This window comes from Hydra vulgaris, chromosome 07 (genome assembly GCF_038396675.1).
Source record: "Hydra vulgaris chromosome 07, alternate assembly HydraT2T_AEP".
In the NCBI taxonomy this organism is placed as follows: domain Eukaryota; kingdom Metazoa; phylum Cnidaria; class Hydrozoa; order Anthoathecata; family Hydridae; genus Hydra; species Hydra vulgaris.
In genome coordinates, this window is record NC_088926.1 from 21,730,197 (window position 1) to 21,748,876 (window position 18,680).

Genomic DNA, 18,680 nt, shown 5'->3' on the forward strand with positions numbered 1-18,680 from the left:
TAATACATTTAGATAATATCTATCTTATCTATAGGAGTTATAATATAATGTATTGTATTAATTATGTTAATCACATAATTTACCATTTTTTTATACTATATTTTTGTTTGAATTTATAATATATGTTATGGTGTAGTTATGAGTTGTATTTATTATTATAAAAGTTTTTGGTTTTTGGATTTTAGAAAGCAAAATGTGAGACCTGTTGATGTTGTTTACAATGAAAACTCATATCTGTTAGGTGGAAACCAGTATTTGAATATTTCATACGAAGAAAATCTTGTAAAGGACTCAATTTCACCTGAAGTAACTAAACTCATTCCCGTTAAAGATAATTTTTTTCTTAGAATCAAGAAAAGATTAGTTACTTTAAGTTTTATTCAACCTCTCATGTAAGATGATATTTATTTTTGAAAATACTTTTTATATCTTAAATTTAAATACTTTATTTTGATTTATTTATTTATTTAAAAGTTAGTGAGAGTTTACATTTTTTCTATTTAAAGCGGAAGTTACTTTTCAGTTTAAATGTATATATTTAAATATATATATATATATATATATATATATATATATATATATATATATATATATATATATATATATATATATATATATATATATACATATATGTATATATATATACAATGTAATATATATATATATGTATATATATATAATGTAATATATATATATATATATATATATATATATATATATATATATATATATATATATATATATATATATATATGTATATATATATAATGTAATAATATATATATATATGTATATATATATATAAAATGTAATATATATATATATATATATATATACATATATACATATATGTATATATATATATATATATATGTATATATTCAAATAAATATATATTTAAATAAATAAATATATATATATATATATGTATATACATATATAATGCAATAATATATATATATATATGTATATATATATATATATAATGTATTATATATATAAACATATATACATATATGTATATATATATATATATATATATATATATATATATATATATATATATGTATATATTCAAATATATATATATATATATATATATATATATATATATATATATATATATGTATATATATATATATATATATATATACATATATAAATATATGTATATATGTATATATATATATATATGTATATATATATATATACATATATATATATATATATATATATATATATATATATATATATATATATATATATATATGTATATATATATATATATATATATATATATATATATATATATATATATATATATATATATATATATATATACAAATAAAGTTTGAAATATACTTTTAAGTTGTTGTTTTAAATAAAACAACAATTTAAAAGTAAACATTTGTATGTTTATACTTAAGTCAAATAACGATGCTTTGCAAAAAATTGCAATGATTGGAGGGTCGGAACAAAAACACCCTTCAATTTTATCCACCTCCCCACCCCAAACACAGGGGACAATAAGTTGATAAAATTTTTTTTGTACTATTTTTAACTAGACTTATATTTATAGATAAACTTTAATTTTCATAGTCTTATCTCACAGCATTCAAAAATTAAAACCGTAAAAGACTTAAAATCAATGTGTAGAACAATTATATATCTAACAATGCCGCTTAACTATTTGTGATTTATTATAGTTAAACATGGAATACTGTCCCTACATTTTGATAGTAATTACATAAAGAAAATTGAATATGATGTAATGGTACTTAAGAACAAGAAAATAAGAGGTAAAGTTAGATGCACTGATCAGATTAGACAATAGTTTTAATTAGTGTTTAAAATAATTAGTTTTGGCAATTAAAATTATTTAAAAAAATTTAATGGTTTTGGCTTTTGTTCATGGTTATGGGACAGTTTTTATTATAAAACAACTTATGCTTCATCATTTAATTTTTTTTTTTTTACTTTGGCGATCTTAAAAAGCTATATAAATAGAGTTGACATTTTACTATCGTCATTGGAATTAAAGTTAGTAAAAAACATTTGTTTCAAACGGGTAAATGTTTTATAGTATTAGACACAAGTGGTGTTATTTTTTGATTGCCATTATTATAATTAATAGCAGAGGATAGTTTGTTTATTCAGTGAAAATAGTAAAAGAAAAATTAATTCATGTTATCAAACTAAAGGTTAATTAATTGTGCAAAATGAAGTTTTGGCATTAAAGAAGGAAAAGGTAAATTAAATTTTCTGTTCACGCAAACTAAACATCAAAGCTTTATGTGTCTTGAAAACAAGAAAACCCTGTGTAAAAAATAGTTATGTAAATTAAATAACTAACTAAAAAAGACACAACAAGAAGTTATAAAGATGGTGATTGAATTGCCAATCAAGTACGAACTTTTGGACTCAACTGAGTTTTAGGTAAACTTAATGAAAAAATTGAAAGAGTAAATAATAAATATGCAGAACGTGTAAATTGAGAGATATTTTATAACGAAGCTAACAAATCTAGCTTAAAACAATATATGAGTCAAGAATCTAAACTGGTAACGGAAATTCAAAAGTGTAAACGATGGTTGATTACTCAATAACGAGTCTTATGATAATGAAGAAGAAATGATAATGTCCACATTAGTTGAGTCAAGTTTACTAACAACAGGCTTAAAATAAAAAAATGAAACAGATGTTTCAAAAAAGAATACAATAACTGAACATATTCTATGTAAACAAATAAGAAGCGTCTTTATACCGTGACTGCAATACTGAGAAAAAATAATTGCAAAATTTGAAAGCTTCATTCAATACATGTTTTGACCAAGCTCATGTTATAATGATAACAGAATATAAGAGTACCCAACATTTAGGGATTAACTTGTTTAAGAATGATGAAGTGATAATGAAAAGTGAGAGAGCATAGAAAAATAAAATCTGCTTTAGATGCTTCAACTTAAAAAATCTACCAAATGAATGCAGAAACATGAGAGGTAGTTGAATTAATGACTGTTCAGCTAAACACAATCATTTTCTTTACAAAAAAAAAGATGTCAAAGTTAATGATTAGTCGGACTTCTGATGAACCCAAAAAAAAGAACATGTTAATTGAAAACTCTCATACGTCTAACATCCAATTACATTCAAAACATGTAACAAACTGCATATTTCTTCAAATGGTACTATTATTCTTCGTAATAGAAATAAAAAAAATTGTGCCCGACGACACGGTTTTCAAATTGGAGAGGCAAAATCGTCAATTTTCAAAAACAGTTCTCTATATCTAGAATTTTCTTTAAAAAAAAATCTTTTACAAAAAAGTGGGAGAGCATGTACCCCGGCCCCCTCCTTCCCCTCCCTCCTCATCCTCCTTCCCTCCGTATTTTTGGCTCTAATTAATAGTTATTGGAAGTACAAGATCGCATTTTAATTCTCATGTATCTCCTTATTTATCACAGAAGATTTTATTGTCAGCATGATTAGCAAATTGATTTGTATAAAACACTTGGAAATCCAGCTTACATCATTAGATAAAAATTCTTAAATTAGAAATATATACACTAAACAACGAAACTTCAAAGCAGTTAGTTGGACAATAGTGTCAAAAAGGTTGAGACATCTGTTAAACATTGATATACAAAACATTTGACAAAAACCAAAATTCATTTTTCTAACCGGTGTGGATCATTCTAAGCTGTATCGTGCATTTAAGGAAGTTAAAATTGGATTTTATGAGCCAGTTCCCCAAATAACACTACTTGGATAGATATATATTTGTGGTTTTATCAGATTTCTTAAAACCCATTTCACCACGTAAGTGCTAATTAAAAAAGACATTAAAAATGAAAACAACCCAATAAAAAAGTTTTGAGAAATTAAATGTAGGAGATTAAGATATGTAATTACCAAAAAAAATAACAAGCTTCGATGACGTTACATTCTTGAATTTTAGATGGAAAATGGAAGATGTAAGCTTGGATTACCACAGAAAAAAATAGACTTAGATTATAACTATAATTGGATTATAATTACATTATAATTGTACAATGGCATTAAGCCATATGAAAAACTTTGAAAAGTGACTAATAAAAGTCTTTGAGCTGAATTTAAAAATATTATTGGTTAAACATGATGAAATTTAGCGCTTTATAATTGTTAATAACTCAAAAACATCTCATACTTTTTAATCTTACTTTAATCTTATTTCTGATTTGCTGATTTTTAAGTGTGAAAGTGTTGTCAAAATCATTCCCTTAAGTTAATACCATAAGTTTTCCACTTTCCCTTAAAAGGAGCAGTGGTATTGGTTTCTATCTTTTTTTTTTTTTTTTTTTTGAACCATTGTTTGAAATGTAAACTAATTTACTTGGTAATATTAAGCTTAATATCAATAAGGATTTTTAAACTAACCGCTCAAGTTCTTTAGCCGCTTTAAAGTTAAAACTGTTGCACTAGTTGTGGAAGCACATTGAGTTTAACTGCTTTTTATAAAATCACAAAATAAAGCCTTTTATACAATAGTTCATAGGTATTACTTATAACACCTTTTTTACCTTATAGTCGACTTTAAGAGCTGAAAGTTTCACTCAAGCTACCTGCACATAATAATAACGATTTTACTTTTTCACACGTTAAACTTCAAAACAAAAATTTTTGAGATACTCTAGTCTGCAACATACAATTGTAAATCTACTAAAGATATTTTATTTATGTTTAAATTTATCAAGGACCTAAACTACAGCAAAGTTTTGTAAAAGTTTTACAATAATTTTGATAATACCTATTTCATCTGGCTTGTGGATATAGCAAAAATGTATTTAAGAATTGGAATACATAAAAAAGAAGTTACCAATAAGTTTGATAGCAAAATAAAAATATAACTGGAGAGTCTGATGTATTTTAATTTAATTACTAGTATACGATATCAACTCATTGCCATTTGATGCTCAATTTGTAAAAAATAACATGTCAAAAAAAAATGTAAATAAATAGCCTTTGGCTTTGAAAGCTGTTAAAGCAACTTTTATAGATGAAACAGTGAATTCAGAGGTTAATAAACATAAATAACTCAGTTGTACAGAAAACTTATTTTTATGCATACATTCCCGCTGAATGTCATAGTAATGGCATTCAGTTGGAATGTATGAATAAAAATGGCTTTCAAACTCAATTGAAGTTCTTAAAGTAATCCCGTGCTGAGCATATAAGTTTAGATTCTGGAGAACCACCTTCAGGGAAAACTCTTAGAGTTGGAATGCTGAACCTGATTTATACAAAAAAAAACTTTTGATAAAAAAAAATGGCAACAATATTCAATCTGTCTGGTTTTTTATCACTCTACATCATTTATATTAAAATTGTTATGCAAGAATTGTAGATTGATGGACTCGATTATCATGATAAAATTTGAGATAAAAATGGTAATGATGTTAGTCAGTTCTTTCAAGAAACAAAAGATCTTTAAATGATTAACATTCCCAGAGGCTTTCAAATAACTTCAACTGTCACAAGTAGATCAATACATATTTTTACATATTGTTAGCTATATGGTGTTACTATATTAACAAGCTTGTGGAAAAAAATGTACATGGTGTAATAGTCTAAATGTTTTGTGGTGGACTAGAAGTCTAAAATTTAGACCACTTGTTGTAATTGTATCACACTAATTCAATTAAAAAACTGAAACTAAAACAAAATAAGTACATAACTCTGAAAATTATAATAGTTTAACTTTAAAGTCGAACATCAGTGAAGGAACGGAGAAACAATATAGGGTGGAATGGATCAATTTTTTTAAGTTCTTTAGTAGAAAATTTTCCCCATATTTACATCAAATTCACGCAAAGAGCGTGACTTCAAAAAAATTGTGTCTTTTTTAGTTTAATACCTTAAAATGGCTTTTTATAAACTAGAATCCATTAAAGTGAAGGTGAATGGACAGAGGATAACCTTAGTTAGAATTATGCTTTTAGAAAATTTGTTGTGGCAAATTAACACATCAAAGGAATTTCTGATCTCACAAATATGGAACGATTATTTTTATTAAACAATTTATTTTATTTTTGTAATACTGTAATAGCATTAAGTAAGTAAGCATATTTGAAAATAAAACAATATTTTTTTAATATTGACATATTTCATATCTTTGCATTAGATTTCTAAAGATTATTTTCACAAAAAAAAAAACTCTTGAATAAATATTAAAAACAGAAGACTTTACCGAAAAATGTTAACAGACAAAAATTATATGTAAGAAACAAATAAAATAATAACAAAATTAATCAGTCAATAACCAGTCAATATAACCTTTTCTTAGTTTGTCTTTATTGTTTATTTAATTAGATAAATGTTGAATGAAAAGTTAGTTTGTTAAGTGAGGGATTTTCCTATTTAAAGTGGAGCACTTCTTTTACTTTTAATTTATGTTTAGTTGAAGCAGTTGATTCAAAATCTCAAATGAATTACATTTTTGCAGGTTTTTACAGTTAATGGATGTATTTATATGTTGTTATATAAGAGATTTTTTATCAGTGCCAAGGCTTTCTTTTCCACCATAAATTTCAAATTTTTTGTTGTTCATTAAGATGGTTTATTACCTAACAAGTATTTTTGATATAAAGTTTTTGGGCTTCATTTTTAGAATTAAAGATAGCAATTATGTCATCCACATACCGTTTATAAATAAATGTTTTAAAAGAGGGACAGATATTACCCTAAGTTTGTTCATGAAACCTGATAAAAGTATTAGCTAAGTTTGTTCATGAAATCTGATAAAAGTATTAGCTAAGATGGGCGCTGAAGGAGAATCCATTGCAACACCATGTGTTTGATTGTAATATTATCCGTCAAATAGAAAATGGGAACCAGATGTTGAAATCTGTAGTAGTTCCTTAAACTGAGTTTTAGAAAATTGTTTTAAGCAAGTTTTATATAAAACCATCAATATAGCAACTGGTTTATTTTTTAAAGATAAATATCTTTAAAGAATAAATCAGTTGCAATGTTGATGGTTTTCTTAAGTAGTATGTTTGAAAATAAACTTTCAACATCATAAGAAATAATAAATTTATTATTTAGATTACTTTGCTTCAACTCTTCAACAAATTAAAATGAGAAATTTAAACTGAAATGCAAAATTGTTTCGGTATATGTGGAGACAATAAATGAGAATAATGTTTGGCAAGGTTGAAGTTGTATGCTCCAATTGTTGATATTATGGCTCCAAAAGTTGGAAAAGAATTATCTTTACTAAGTTTGTGCATCTTAGGTGACGCATAAATTTTTGCTGCTTGGGATCCTACATTGTAAATTTATTTTTCAAAATATATCACTTTATCAAGTTTTCAAAGATACCCTTGTAAAGATAGTTCTCTTTTTTTTTTTTATAATAGGGTTCTCTTTTATTTCTTACCACTTAGCCTTATTAATTATAATAATATGTGAAGATTTCATTTAGTTAATTTTATTTTAAAAGAATAAATCATTTTCTCTGACTGGTTATGTGATAATGATGTTCTCATTTTTTCGAAGTTTTTATAATATTTTATATTTTCTTAGACAACTATCATATGGTGTGTATTTCTATGCGTAATTGTTTGCCAGATGGGATAGCTCACTTTTAGTTTGAGGTTTTGAATTGTTGTATTTTAGTTAGGTATAAAGAAAAAATAATAAATTAACTAAAATTCAGAATTAAATAAAATGAATTCTGATTATAAAGACTAAGAATTTTATATGATCCTAATAAACACCATAAAAATTTACAGCGGAAAAAAACGAGAAAATTAGATTACCTTTTTAGATGTACTTTTTAAAAATCCAATTTTTAAGATTTAATTATTAAAAAATCCTTTTTGATATCAGTTTATCATAAAAAAACTTATAAAGATCTGTTACAAATTGTTTTAGTTTCATTTTCTCTAGCTACAAATTTGATCTTATGTATTGTTTGATTAATCAAACATATAAAATCAAAAATACTTGGCTGGGATTTAATAAGGACATAAACAATCATTCTTTTGCTTTACAGAACAATCGTTTTCCTCAGAAGGTTGTTGACTATGACATTAAATTGTATATAATTAAATTGATAATAAAATGAACCCGTTTGTTTCTACCTGATACCTCAAGCTTATATTAATCGGAACTTATTCTAATCTTACTAAAATAAAAAATAAAATAAAAATATTAATAAATATTACAAAAATGTTCTAAAAAAATTAACTAATAAAATGCTACTAATAAAATATGAAATAGTTTTTGTTTTAGAGATCCACTTCCCAAGTAGATCTCTTAAAATGTAACTTGCATTACAGCTAGCGCTGTAATGCCAGTTGTATGGGAGAAACTTCCTTAAATTTAACAACTAGAATTTATGAACACCTTGGGGCTGATAAAAAATCTCATGTATATATAAACATTTAATTACATTCCTTAATTGTAAAAACTTGTAATAAAATACTAAATTGTAATAAAATTGTGATTTTGAATACCGCTTCAACTAAAACGAAATTAAAAGTAAAAGAAGCTCTCTATCTTAAACAGGAAAATCCCTCACTTAAAAAACAAACTTTCCATTATAACATTAACCTATTTAGTTAATTATAATGACAGTTTATTTTTTGTTTTGATTAAAGTGATTGGTTATGTACTGATTCATTTTGTAATTGGTTTATTACGTTTATTTTTGCCTCGTAATATTTCTCTGTAAAATCTTTTGCTTTTAATATTATTCCAGAGTTTTTTGTTGTAAAAATAGAGTTTCCAGAGTTTTTGCTTTTAATATTATTCCAGAGTTTTTTATTGTAAAAATAATCTTTGGAAATCAAATGCAAAATTATGAAACATGTCAATATTAAAAAATATGTTGTTTTTAAAAATACTGGTTTATTTTTCACAATTAATTTTCTCATTTTTACTATGACAGTATTTTAAAATTTTATAGGTAGTGATTACATTTTATTATTTATGTTGAAATAAAAATGAGTTCAAAACATTCATTCTGAATGGTTAAAAGTTTATAAAGAATAACAAACGGTATTGTTTTTTGATCGTCATTAGATTATATATAAATAGCATTAAAATGGATAGATAGCATTAAAAAAGTGGCAAGATTAAAACTATTACTGTAGATAATGAAAAAGTTCTTGATGAACACAACTTTTGGAGTTTATTATAGATGATCATTACTTTACCACTGGATTATTACATTACCACTGGAAAAAATAATGGATTAGTTGCCCAACTGCCAGAATATTCTTGCAGAAAGATATCATTAAAATGCAACTTATAAAAAGAACTTAAATAAGAATTCAACGCATTTTACTGACTCTTAAAATATAAAATGTTTGTTCCTATTTTTATATTTAAAACGAATTTAGTAAACAAAATATAAAAGCTATTTATTTTTTAGTTTTTTGTTAATCATGACTGCTTTAAGAATAGTCTAAAAAACTGAATAAGTCTGAATCAGCTATTTTAAAAAAATGTAAATGGTTTAATAATACATAAAATTTAATTTTTTATATGTAATTTATAAAATATAATAAAATATATAAATTCATGTTTTATTTTTTTTTTTTTTTTTTGAAGATTTTAAAGAATGTTCAGAAAAAAGAACGTTTAGAAATTAGAAATTTATTTAAAACTTAGAACTTTATTTTGAATTCAGATATTTTTTTAGAAATTAGAACATTAGTTCTATTTTTATACTTAAAAATTTTTTTGTTTAGCTTATTTGTATTGTGACTTAAAATATGTCAGAATTTTTCAGCGCATATTGTGATAGTGGCGCAGTAGAAGAACGCTTGCATCATTGTTGTGCAGTAGTTAGTTTAAACTCCACTTTATTCCTGGTAGTACTTTACTCAGCTTGTTTCTCCTTTCAGCTGCTTTGTTTGTATGAGTGATGAGTGAGAAGTGATGACGCCTCTATTGAGGAGGTGTGTGAGTAATTAGTAGACTCCCCTTTGATGAGCTAAATATAAAAAATGATAATTAAAAAAACAACTTTAGGTGTTTGTTAAATAATAAAAATTAAAAATATTTTCTGCTTTCTATATTTATTTGGGAAAATTATTAATTATTAAAAAATAAAACTCAAGTTTCTTTTAGTTTTACAAGCTCAAATACATTTAAATTTAATGTTTCTTTATAAATTTAAGTTCAGTATCAGTTGTTTTTCCTAAATAAAAATTGCTATGTCATTTAGCACTTAAGAAATATTTTGAAATTTTAATTTAAAATTGAGAAAATATAAATCTAAAATGGAAAATAAAACAGAAGCAAAGTGGATTATAACAGAATGTTTTTCATTGTGTGCGCCTTAAGAAAAAAAACTAATCATAGATTATAAAACCATAAAACAATATTTTGAGCTATTGACTTTATATATGCATATATACACATTTTTATTACAAAATATAACTTCATTTAGCAAATAAATTTTTATTATTAACAAAACTGTTTTAGGAACAAAAGTTGTTTTTGTGCTATGCTTTTGCATTTACTGTTTTGCATTGTTGGAGTTGGTCTGTATGATCTGCTTACAATATATTTTGCAACCTCGCGTGAGTTTGGTAATAATTTTTTTTTTTTAATTTTTCGTTTCAGAAATATAATAAAATACTAAACGATGTCCAACTGTAGATTTTACATAAACTAAAGAGCGATAATAACTAGAGGGAAGTATATTTAACATTTATTACAGAGTGGAATATAATTTACTTTTAACATAGAGAAGACTAAAGTAATTTTTAAATATAAAGAGGAATTTAGGGTAAAAGATTTGTTTTATGCTGTATTCTTTTCTTTGAAACTTTGTTTACTTATAACTTTTTACTCATATACTCTCTTCAAATGAAATTTGCAGCAAAATGTGCAATAAAGAAAATATTATACGTTTTACTATCACATATTTATTGCACCTTATTATTTTTACTTAAAATCAAAGTTACTTAACCAATATATTTTTTGCGGTATGAAATCTGTTTTTTGCGGTAGATAAATTTATTTTTTACGTTATTTGAAAAAATGAGGCTAAAGATTCTTTTTTGAAAAAAACGCAATAAATTTATAAAGAAACATTAAATTTAAATGTATTTGAGCTTGTAAAACTAAAAGAAACTTGAGTTTTATTTTTTAAAACAACTAAAAGCATACATATTAAATATTTTTAGCTGTTCATTAATGCTCCTTTTTAGCAACAAGTTCAGATGAATTTTTTTACGCTTTTTCCTTTTTTTTTTTTTTAACGTCTTTTGCATTAATTTTCATTCTTCATGAATTTTTTCTTTTGTTATTTTTTCTTTTCCTTTTTTTTCGTTTTGTCTTATTTTTATACATTTCCAAAACTTCGTCACTTGTAAAGATTCCATAATTAATTTTCTTGTACTTTCTATTTATTTTGAGTTTATTTGATTCTAAAAATTTGAGCACATCATGAAATAAAGTTGCAAAAACTGAAACTGCTGTTTCCTTATGAAATGCTAATGAAAGTATATCAAGCTGCTGCTTCATAAATAGAAAATTTAGAATATAGTAACCAGGGGTATAGCTCAAAAGGTTATTCCAATGACAAAAAATATTTTCTTGTATTTTTGAGACATAATGAAGAATAGATGGCCTTATTAATTGTTACACAAGAAGAATCTACATGAATAAATCAACTTAAAAATATTTAATCAAAAAAATAAACCATTTTATTTATACTGATAACGTTTATGATTACCTTGAAGAGGAGCAATTAGTTCATTACTGATAATGTTTTTACTAGAAGGAGCTGCGTTTGAAAAAGTAGGAGTTTCAAAACATTCAGAAGTTACTTGTGCATCTGAATTGGAAGCAGATTCAGAATCATTATCTACTCTAATACACCGATCAAGATGAATATTCTCAATATTAAGTGGAAAAATAACTGTACCACAGAAACCGTTAACTATTTTTGATTTTGTGATAACTCTATCATTCATCAGTTTTAAAATTTTTATAAACTTAATCTCATCAACCTCCTTGCAACCATTTCTCTTTTCCAATTATTTACTTTCTTTTCCCACTCTAATTTGGCTGATCTAAAAATTGATGTACTACACATTTGAAGAATGTGAGTGCAGTTTGGAGGAAAAGACACTATGTAAATTCCCCAATCCTTGCACCATTTAAAGAAATTAATGTGACTTGGATGATTGTCTAAGAGTATGCAAGCTGTTTTATATGTGTAAACTTTTCTTTCAATAGAACCTAGTCTTTTAACATAGAACCATTAGCTCTAAAGCAATAGCAGGCAGTAATGTTTTCTTCAGGCCTTGATGAATTAACTTTATAAACTGTTTTCGCACCTTTCCTTGAGAGAACTCTTTTCACATTTGGATTTAATTCAAAGTTTATCCTATTAATATTGTAAAAAGCATATGGACAATCAAGGATATGTAGTAAACCATTCCTTCCAAAATAATAGGAAAATTTGTTAAAAGATTTTGTAATATTGCTGACTGGAATATTGCTGCTGCTTTTCTAATAGATTCAAGAGTACAAAGAACTATTCCAGATCTTTTTATAAGGAATAATCTTACGCAATATTTCGTTGAAAGCCCATTTTTGGACTGCAGAGTTTCTGAAAATTTTTGAAGTTTTCCCACGTCTGAAGCAGCCTTAATTAAATCATCCTTTGTTTTAGGATCGCCCTAATTAGATGACATAACAAGCCATTCAACCAATTGTTCATATTTAAATTCAGTTAACACATTTTTTGGAAAAGTTTTCTTCAGACTTTCTCCTTTTGTTGTTTTTTTAAATGCCAACTAATTGTTTGTGTTGGGATGTCATAGTTTTTAGAGGCAGTATAAACTGATAAGATTTTTTCGGAAAGGCCTCCTGCATAGAAACAGCTTCAAATTTTTTATATTTTTGAGATAAAGCGGCATTTGTTGCCTCTAATTCAAAAGTCTTGCAATTATCCAGGTTTACGTTATCACAAAATTAATTTATTTAATCAAAAAATATCTTCAAAAAAATTTTAAACTTTTCTAATAAAATGCCAGAAAAAACATTTTTTACCGCAAAAAACGTATTCATTGTTTACGTAATTTTAAAGTTGTTTATTAATTGATTAAACATTATATTTCCATTGACGAAAGTTAATTATGTATTCTACAGATATTAATCATCATCATCAAAGATAATATCTGTTAAGTGTAAAATAAAATGAAAAACTTGAATCACTTTAAAAATTTTTTTACAGAGGAAAAATTCAATCTATTAAATTTAATTACGTACTTAAAGTTATGTAGACAATAAAAGTTTAATTTTTGTTTAGAATGGTTTTGTACACATTTTTACAGGTTTTGTGAGCTAGTCAGAACGTTTTAAGTACTCTATAACTTTTTTTTTCGTAAAAAAGTGTATACCGTAAAAAGTGTATACTGCAAAATACAAATCTTTTACTCTAGTTTATTTATCGCAAAGAAATGACTATAGTTAACTTTTGATATAAGGGAGAATGCAATTTACTTTTCACATAAATAAGACTATAGTTAACTTATAATATAGGGGAATATTTTTATAATATAGGGGAATTGTTGCTGCAAAACAAGACTATCTTAAGTTCATTTTCGCTGTTCTGAGAAAAAGGCATTTAAAGTTTTTAATTCATCGCTGCGTTTTGTCTTCTTAATTAAACTAAATTGTTTTTAAAATACTTATAGTCTATGTTATTATTTTTCATAATAAAACAAATAAAAAATAGAATATTTAAGTTAATGAGAAGCAACAATAGAAATGAACTTGAGATAATCTTAAAAGTATATAAAATAATACAAAATTCTACAAATTAAGTTGTCGTTTCAAAACAAGACTATCTTAAGTCCATTATGGCTGTTCTGAAAAAAAGAAATTTAAAGTTTTAAATTTAATCTCTGCTTTTGATTTTTTTTTTGATCAAATCTACTTGTTTTCAGCTATTTATTATATTTATTAAGTATTTTAAACCAAAACAGGTTTTTTTTGCCAAAAAATGGACTATGGATAGTTTTGCATTGATATAGTTTACTTCTGATATAGAGCAAAGTTTTTGATATAGAGATAAAGAATTTAATTACAAAAATCTCTAGCATTAAAAATCAATAAAATACAATATTTTTGCACTTGTCACATTACTTTGCATATGTCATACACAAGATTTTTTAACCTATATTTTCTTTAGTGCAGCTGTGATTTGATTATATAACTACAAAATTATATGACGATTAGTTTTTGTGTGTAGCACTTTTTAATTGTTAAAAGTGTTGAAAGTTTGAAAAAAGTTTAACAAGTTTTTCCAAATAAAAATCTTTTTTACTCAAATTCATATTGTTCTTTATTTCTTTAAGGAGGATTAGCAATGAGTAGTTCACATATTGGCTTATTGCTAATGCTTCCTAGTATTATAGAAATTATTGCAAGTGTTACGTTACTGCCTAAGGTACATGTTACTTTTTAGGTTTTTCTTTTTTTATTCATGAATGATTAATTTAAACTACATATTGCTTGTTTTAATATGCAGTTTAATTAAAATTTGTAAATTTGAAAACTTTTGTCTTCGGGATTATTTTTATGTGTATTTTTTTGCGTTAAAGAAAATTAAATTTTCTTTTTTTGGCAGTTCCTTCGAAGATTTGGTGCTAAACAGGTATAAAACATTTTGTATTATTCATATATATATATATATATATATATATATATATATATATATATATATATATATATATATATATATGCATTGTATACATGTAAACAGGCCCGGTTTTAAGCGTAGGCGACGTCGGCGACAGCCGACGGCGGCACTTTTCTAGAGCGGCATTTTCTTAATTTATTTTGTGTTTTCCCAAAAAAAAAAAATAAGCGATCTGACTATAAAACCGTTAAGTGCCACTCGTTGGGAAAGCAGGGTCGATGCCGTACGGGCACTTCGATTTCAGATTAGTCGAGTTTACGATGCACTAATTGAAATCGCAGAAGACAATACATTAACTACTGCACCACAAGTCAAGAGTCGCGCAGAGGCTAAGGGAATAGCCAGAAATATTTCAAATTTCAAATTTGTTTGCTCCTTGGTATTGTGGTATGACATTTTATTCCAAATTAATATTGTCAGCAAAATGCTCCAATCACAGGCTTTAGACTTGTCGCTTGCTCTAGAGCATTTAAACGCTACCAAATCTTTCCTATGCGATTATCGCTGTGATGAAGCATTTGCCGCAATGGTTGAAAATGCAAAAAAATTGGCAGTTGAACTAGAAATTTTTGAAGGATTTGATGTGGATGATCCCGTACGCGTACGCAGAAAGAGTAGACAATTCCTCTACGAAGGTCGTGATGAACCGATAGTATCACCAGAACAAAACTTTAGAATCTTTTTTCAATCGAATATTGGACATCGCAATTCAAGCAATAAATGAAAGATTTACGCAATTATCGGAATATAACGAGTTATTTGGGTTTCTTTACAATATCGGCAGCAAACACTTTACGGATGATGAGTTATTGAAACACTGTAAGGACTTGCAGTTAGCGCTTATGTCTGATGGCCAATCTGATATCAACGGGGTCGAACTTTGGTATGAAATTAAAGCTATTGGGAGACGACTTGATACTTCCAATAGCGATCCAAAAAGTGTATTAAAATGTATTTACACATCTAATGTTGTCGAAGTATTCCCAAACCTTTCGATAGCTCTTCGCATACTACTAACGTTACCAGTCACAGTTGCTAGTGCTGAAAGAAGCTTTTCAAAGCTAAAAATAATAAAATCCTATTTCAGATCACAAATGTGTCAAGATCGTTTAGTTGGTCTAGCTACGATTTCCATCGAGAAAGAAATTGCTGATCATTTGGACATAGAAGATTTGGTAAAAGATTTTGCAGAATTAAAAGCTAGGAAAATTCACTTTTAATTACGATTTGTTTTTTATTTTTTCATGAATGGAATTTGTTTTGTTTTTTATTTTTGTATAAATTCAGTTTTTTTATTTACTTTGTTTTTGTGTAATTTTTCGTAATAAAATAAAAATATATTAAAGTTTGATTTTCAGTGTTTTTCTATTTTCCTTCAAATTGGAAAAAATTGCATTTTTAATTTTTGCGGCGGCAAATTTGCATCTCGCCTACACATAGAAAACTGTTTGAACCGGGCCTGCATGTAAATTATTTAATATATATTTATATATATATATATATATATATATATATATATATATATATATATATATATATATATATATATATTAAATAATTTACATGTATACAATGCATATATATATTATATAACATATATATACATATGTATATATGTATTATATTATATATATATATATACATATATATGTTATATAATATATATATATATATATATGTATATATGTATATATATATATATATATATATATATATATATATATATATATATATATATATATATATATATATATATATATATATTAAAATAACTTAAATGAAAAAATACAACTTTATAATGGAACTTAAAGTTTCATGCCTTTCGTCAATTATCAGCCATATTATTCAGAAATACAAAATAAAAACCGTTATAAATAATACAAATTTAGCTTTGCAACGGCATTTGACATCTTATATACATGATCCGATATTTGCTAATTGTCGGAATCAAAGTGAGATAGTAAAATATTTTTTCTATGCCTACAAACAGAAACCAATTCACTTTTTTTGTTATGTAGTGATCCACTATCAAAGCCATTATAAAATATTTTTCATGAATACAAAGATTACACAATTTTGTAGATAGGTTATAAGATTGGCATCTTTTAATAGTGTTCCACTTAATTATAGGCATGTTACCTGCGTCTTTATGTTTCCATATTTTATTGGAAAGTTCTGTATCATTTCTATACCTGGTTGCATTAAAAGATTTAAGATCGTTTGCAAACCTAAGCTTGAAGCGTTTTCACTAATACCGATGTAAGATTTTTCCATAAAACTAGGATCAGGTGATGCTAAAGTGGCTTTATATATAACATTTTTTAATAGAGATTGGTTATTTAAAGGGCATGTGGTTTTCTTAATGCAGTTGCAATTTGTATTATTAGCAGTGAGTTTGTTGCGCAAAATTTGTTGGTTGTAGGAATTAATAATTGATCGAATATTTGGCATGCAGTTGTAACTTTTATTGTATTTCTGTTGAAAATTTTGTGGAGTTTAAAATGTAATGGAAAATGCCAGTCAATTAAGTTTAAGAAAAAGTGTTTGGTTACAACATTTTTACTGAAAAGAGGATTAAACCATATAATATTTCTTTTTCGTTTATTAGTATTAGAAGGATTTAGATTTGAATGATATTAGAGATGTGAATCCAGGCTTTTCTAATGCGTCTTTATAAATAGGAGCAGTCTTTTGAAAAAAAATTTTGCTTGAAGAATTGGAAGTTAATCTATGTTCAATTGAGGTTGGTAATTGTTTTAAAATGCTTGGTGGATGGCTGGAACTAGCATGGATATAATAAATCGTACTATGAGGTTTATGGTAAGGTTGAAAACTGCAGTTTTTAAGATTTAATGTAACATCAAGGTAATTAACAATTTGTATATTAGATTGAATGGAAATACTGAGATTGTTTTGTTTAAATGTTTGAGTAAAATGCTTCCTAATTTTTTCCATTTTTGGACCGCTTGCGTTTTTAAACACTGCTAAGCCACCATCTCTATATAATCCAAAATCAGACTTGCTATAAAATTGCAAAATCTGGAAAAGAAGAAATATAATAATTAACTTGCACACCTCTGCTCCATCAAATGCACCGATGGCAAAATCAAAAAAACCGCTGGATTTTTTTATCTAAACTTGGTCATTGGTAATTAATAAAAAATTTATGATCTGGGTCAATGCTAATATGTTGTTCTGTTAAGTTAATGGAGTCAATAAGTAGCTTTCCATTGATAAAAGGGTTAAAGTCAACGATTATTGAAAATAAGGAATTTAAAAAAATGTTTGTCATTGATGTTTTTGAACCAATTTATTGCATTTTTTACTATTCCTCATATTAAATCTTAAAATATTTTTTAGGCTGGTGTTAATATCTGATAAAATATGTTTACTTAATCTGCTAACTTCATTCTTAGCTGGGTTAATCAGACAAACACTATGATTATTTAAAAAATTTGGTTTATGGTCTTTTAATGTAATAAAACAATTGGAAGAGCTGTTTATATTGATTTTATTAAAAACCTTATGATTCTTCAAAATAGTTTTTCCTTCTTTAATAATGTGATATTTTGTTATAGGGTTGGTTTTTTTATAATTTGATGTAGTAGCATTCATTAACAACTTATTATATTCGTCTAATGTGTGTGTACATTTTGAAATCAGATTAATAATTAATTTCAAGCGTTTAATAACCTTCCCTAAACAAAAGGTGTAAATAACTTATGTACAGATTTTCAACAGAATAATAGATATTGGGCTCAAATGTCTCATTTGAGTTCGTCACTATGCATAATAAAAATTGTACATTTCCGTTTTTTGACTTTATGTATAATTATAAGTTACATCAAAGGTAAAAGTTAAAAAAGTTGATTTGTACTCTTCAGACTTATTAGTAAAAAAATACATTTTTTTATCCTTGCTATAAGTGATCTTTCTGAACTATTGTTTTCAATGACGGATACAGCAA

The 18,680-nt window shown here is 25.4% G+C and overlaps 1 protein-coding gene across 2 annotated transcripts in view; it reads left to right on the forward strand.

Moving 5' to 3' along the window:
- LOC136082344 (uncharacterized) overlaps nt 1–18,680 on the forward strand; it is a 158,260-nt gene that overhangs the window by 114,816 nt on the left and 24,764 nt on the right. For both annotated transcript variants that reach the window (XM_065801349.1, XM_065801348.1), the window contains exons 9-12: nt 186–392; nt 10,477–10,583; nt 14,370–14,461; nt 14,642–14,668. In XM_065801349.1, the coding sequence (XP_065657421.1) occupies nt 186–392; nt 10,477–10,583; nt 14,370–14,461; nt 14,642–14,668 (433 nt within the window). The remainder of the gene's footprint in view (nt 1–185; nt 393–10,476; nt 10,584–14,369; nt 14,462–14,641; nt 14,669–18,680) is intronic.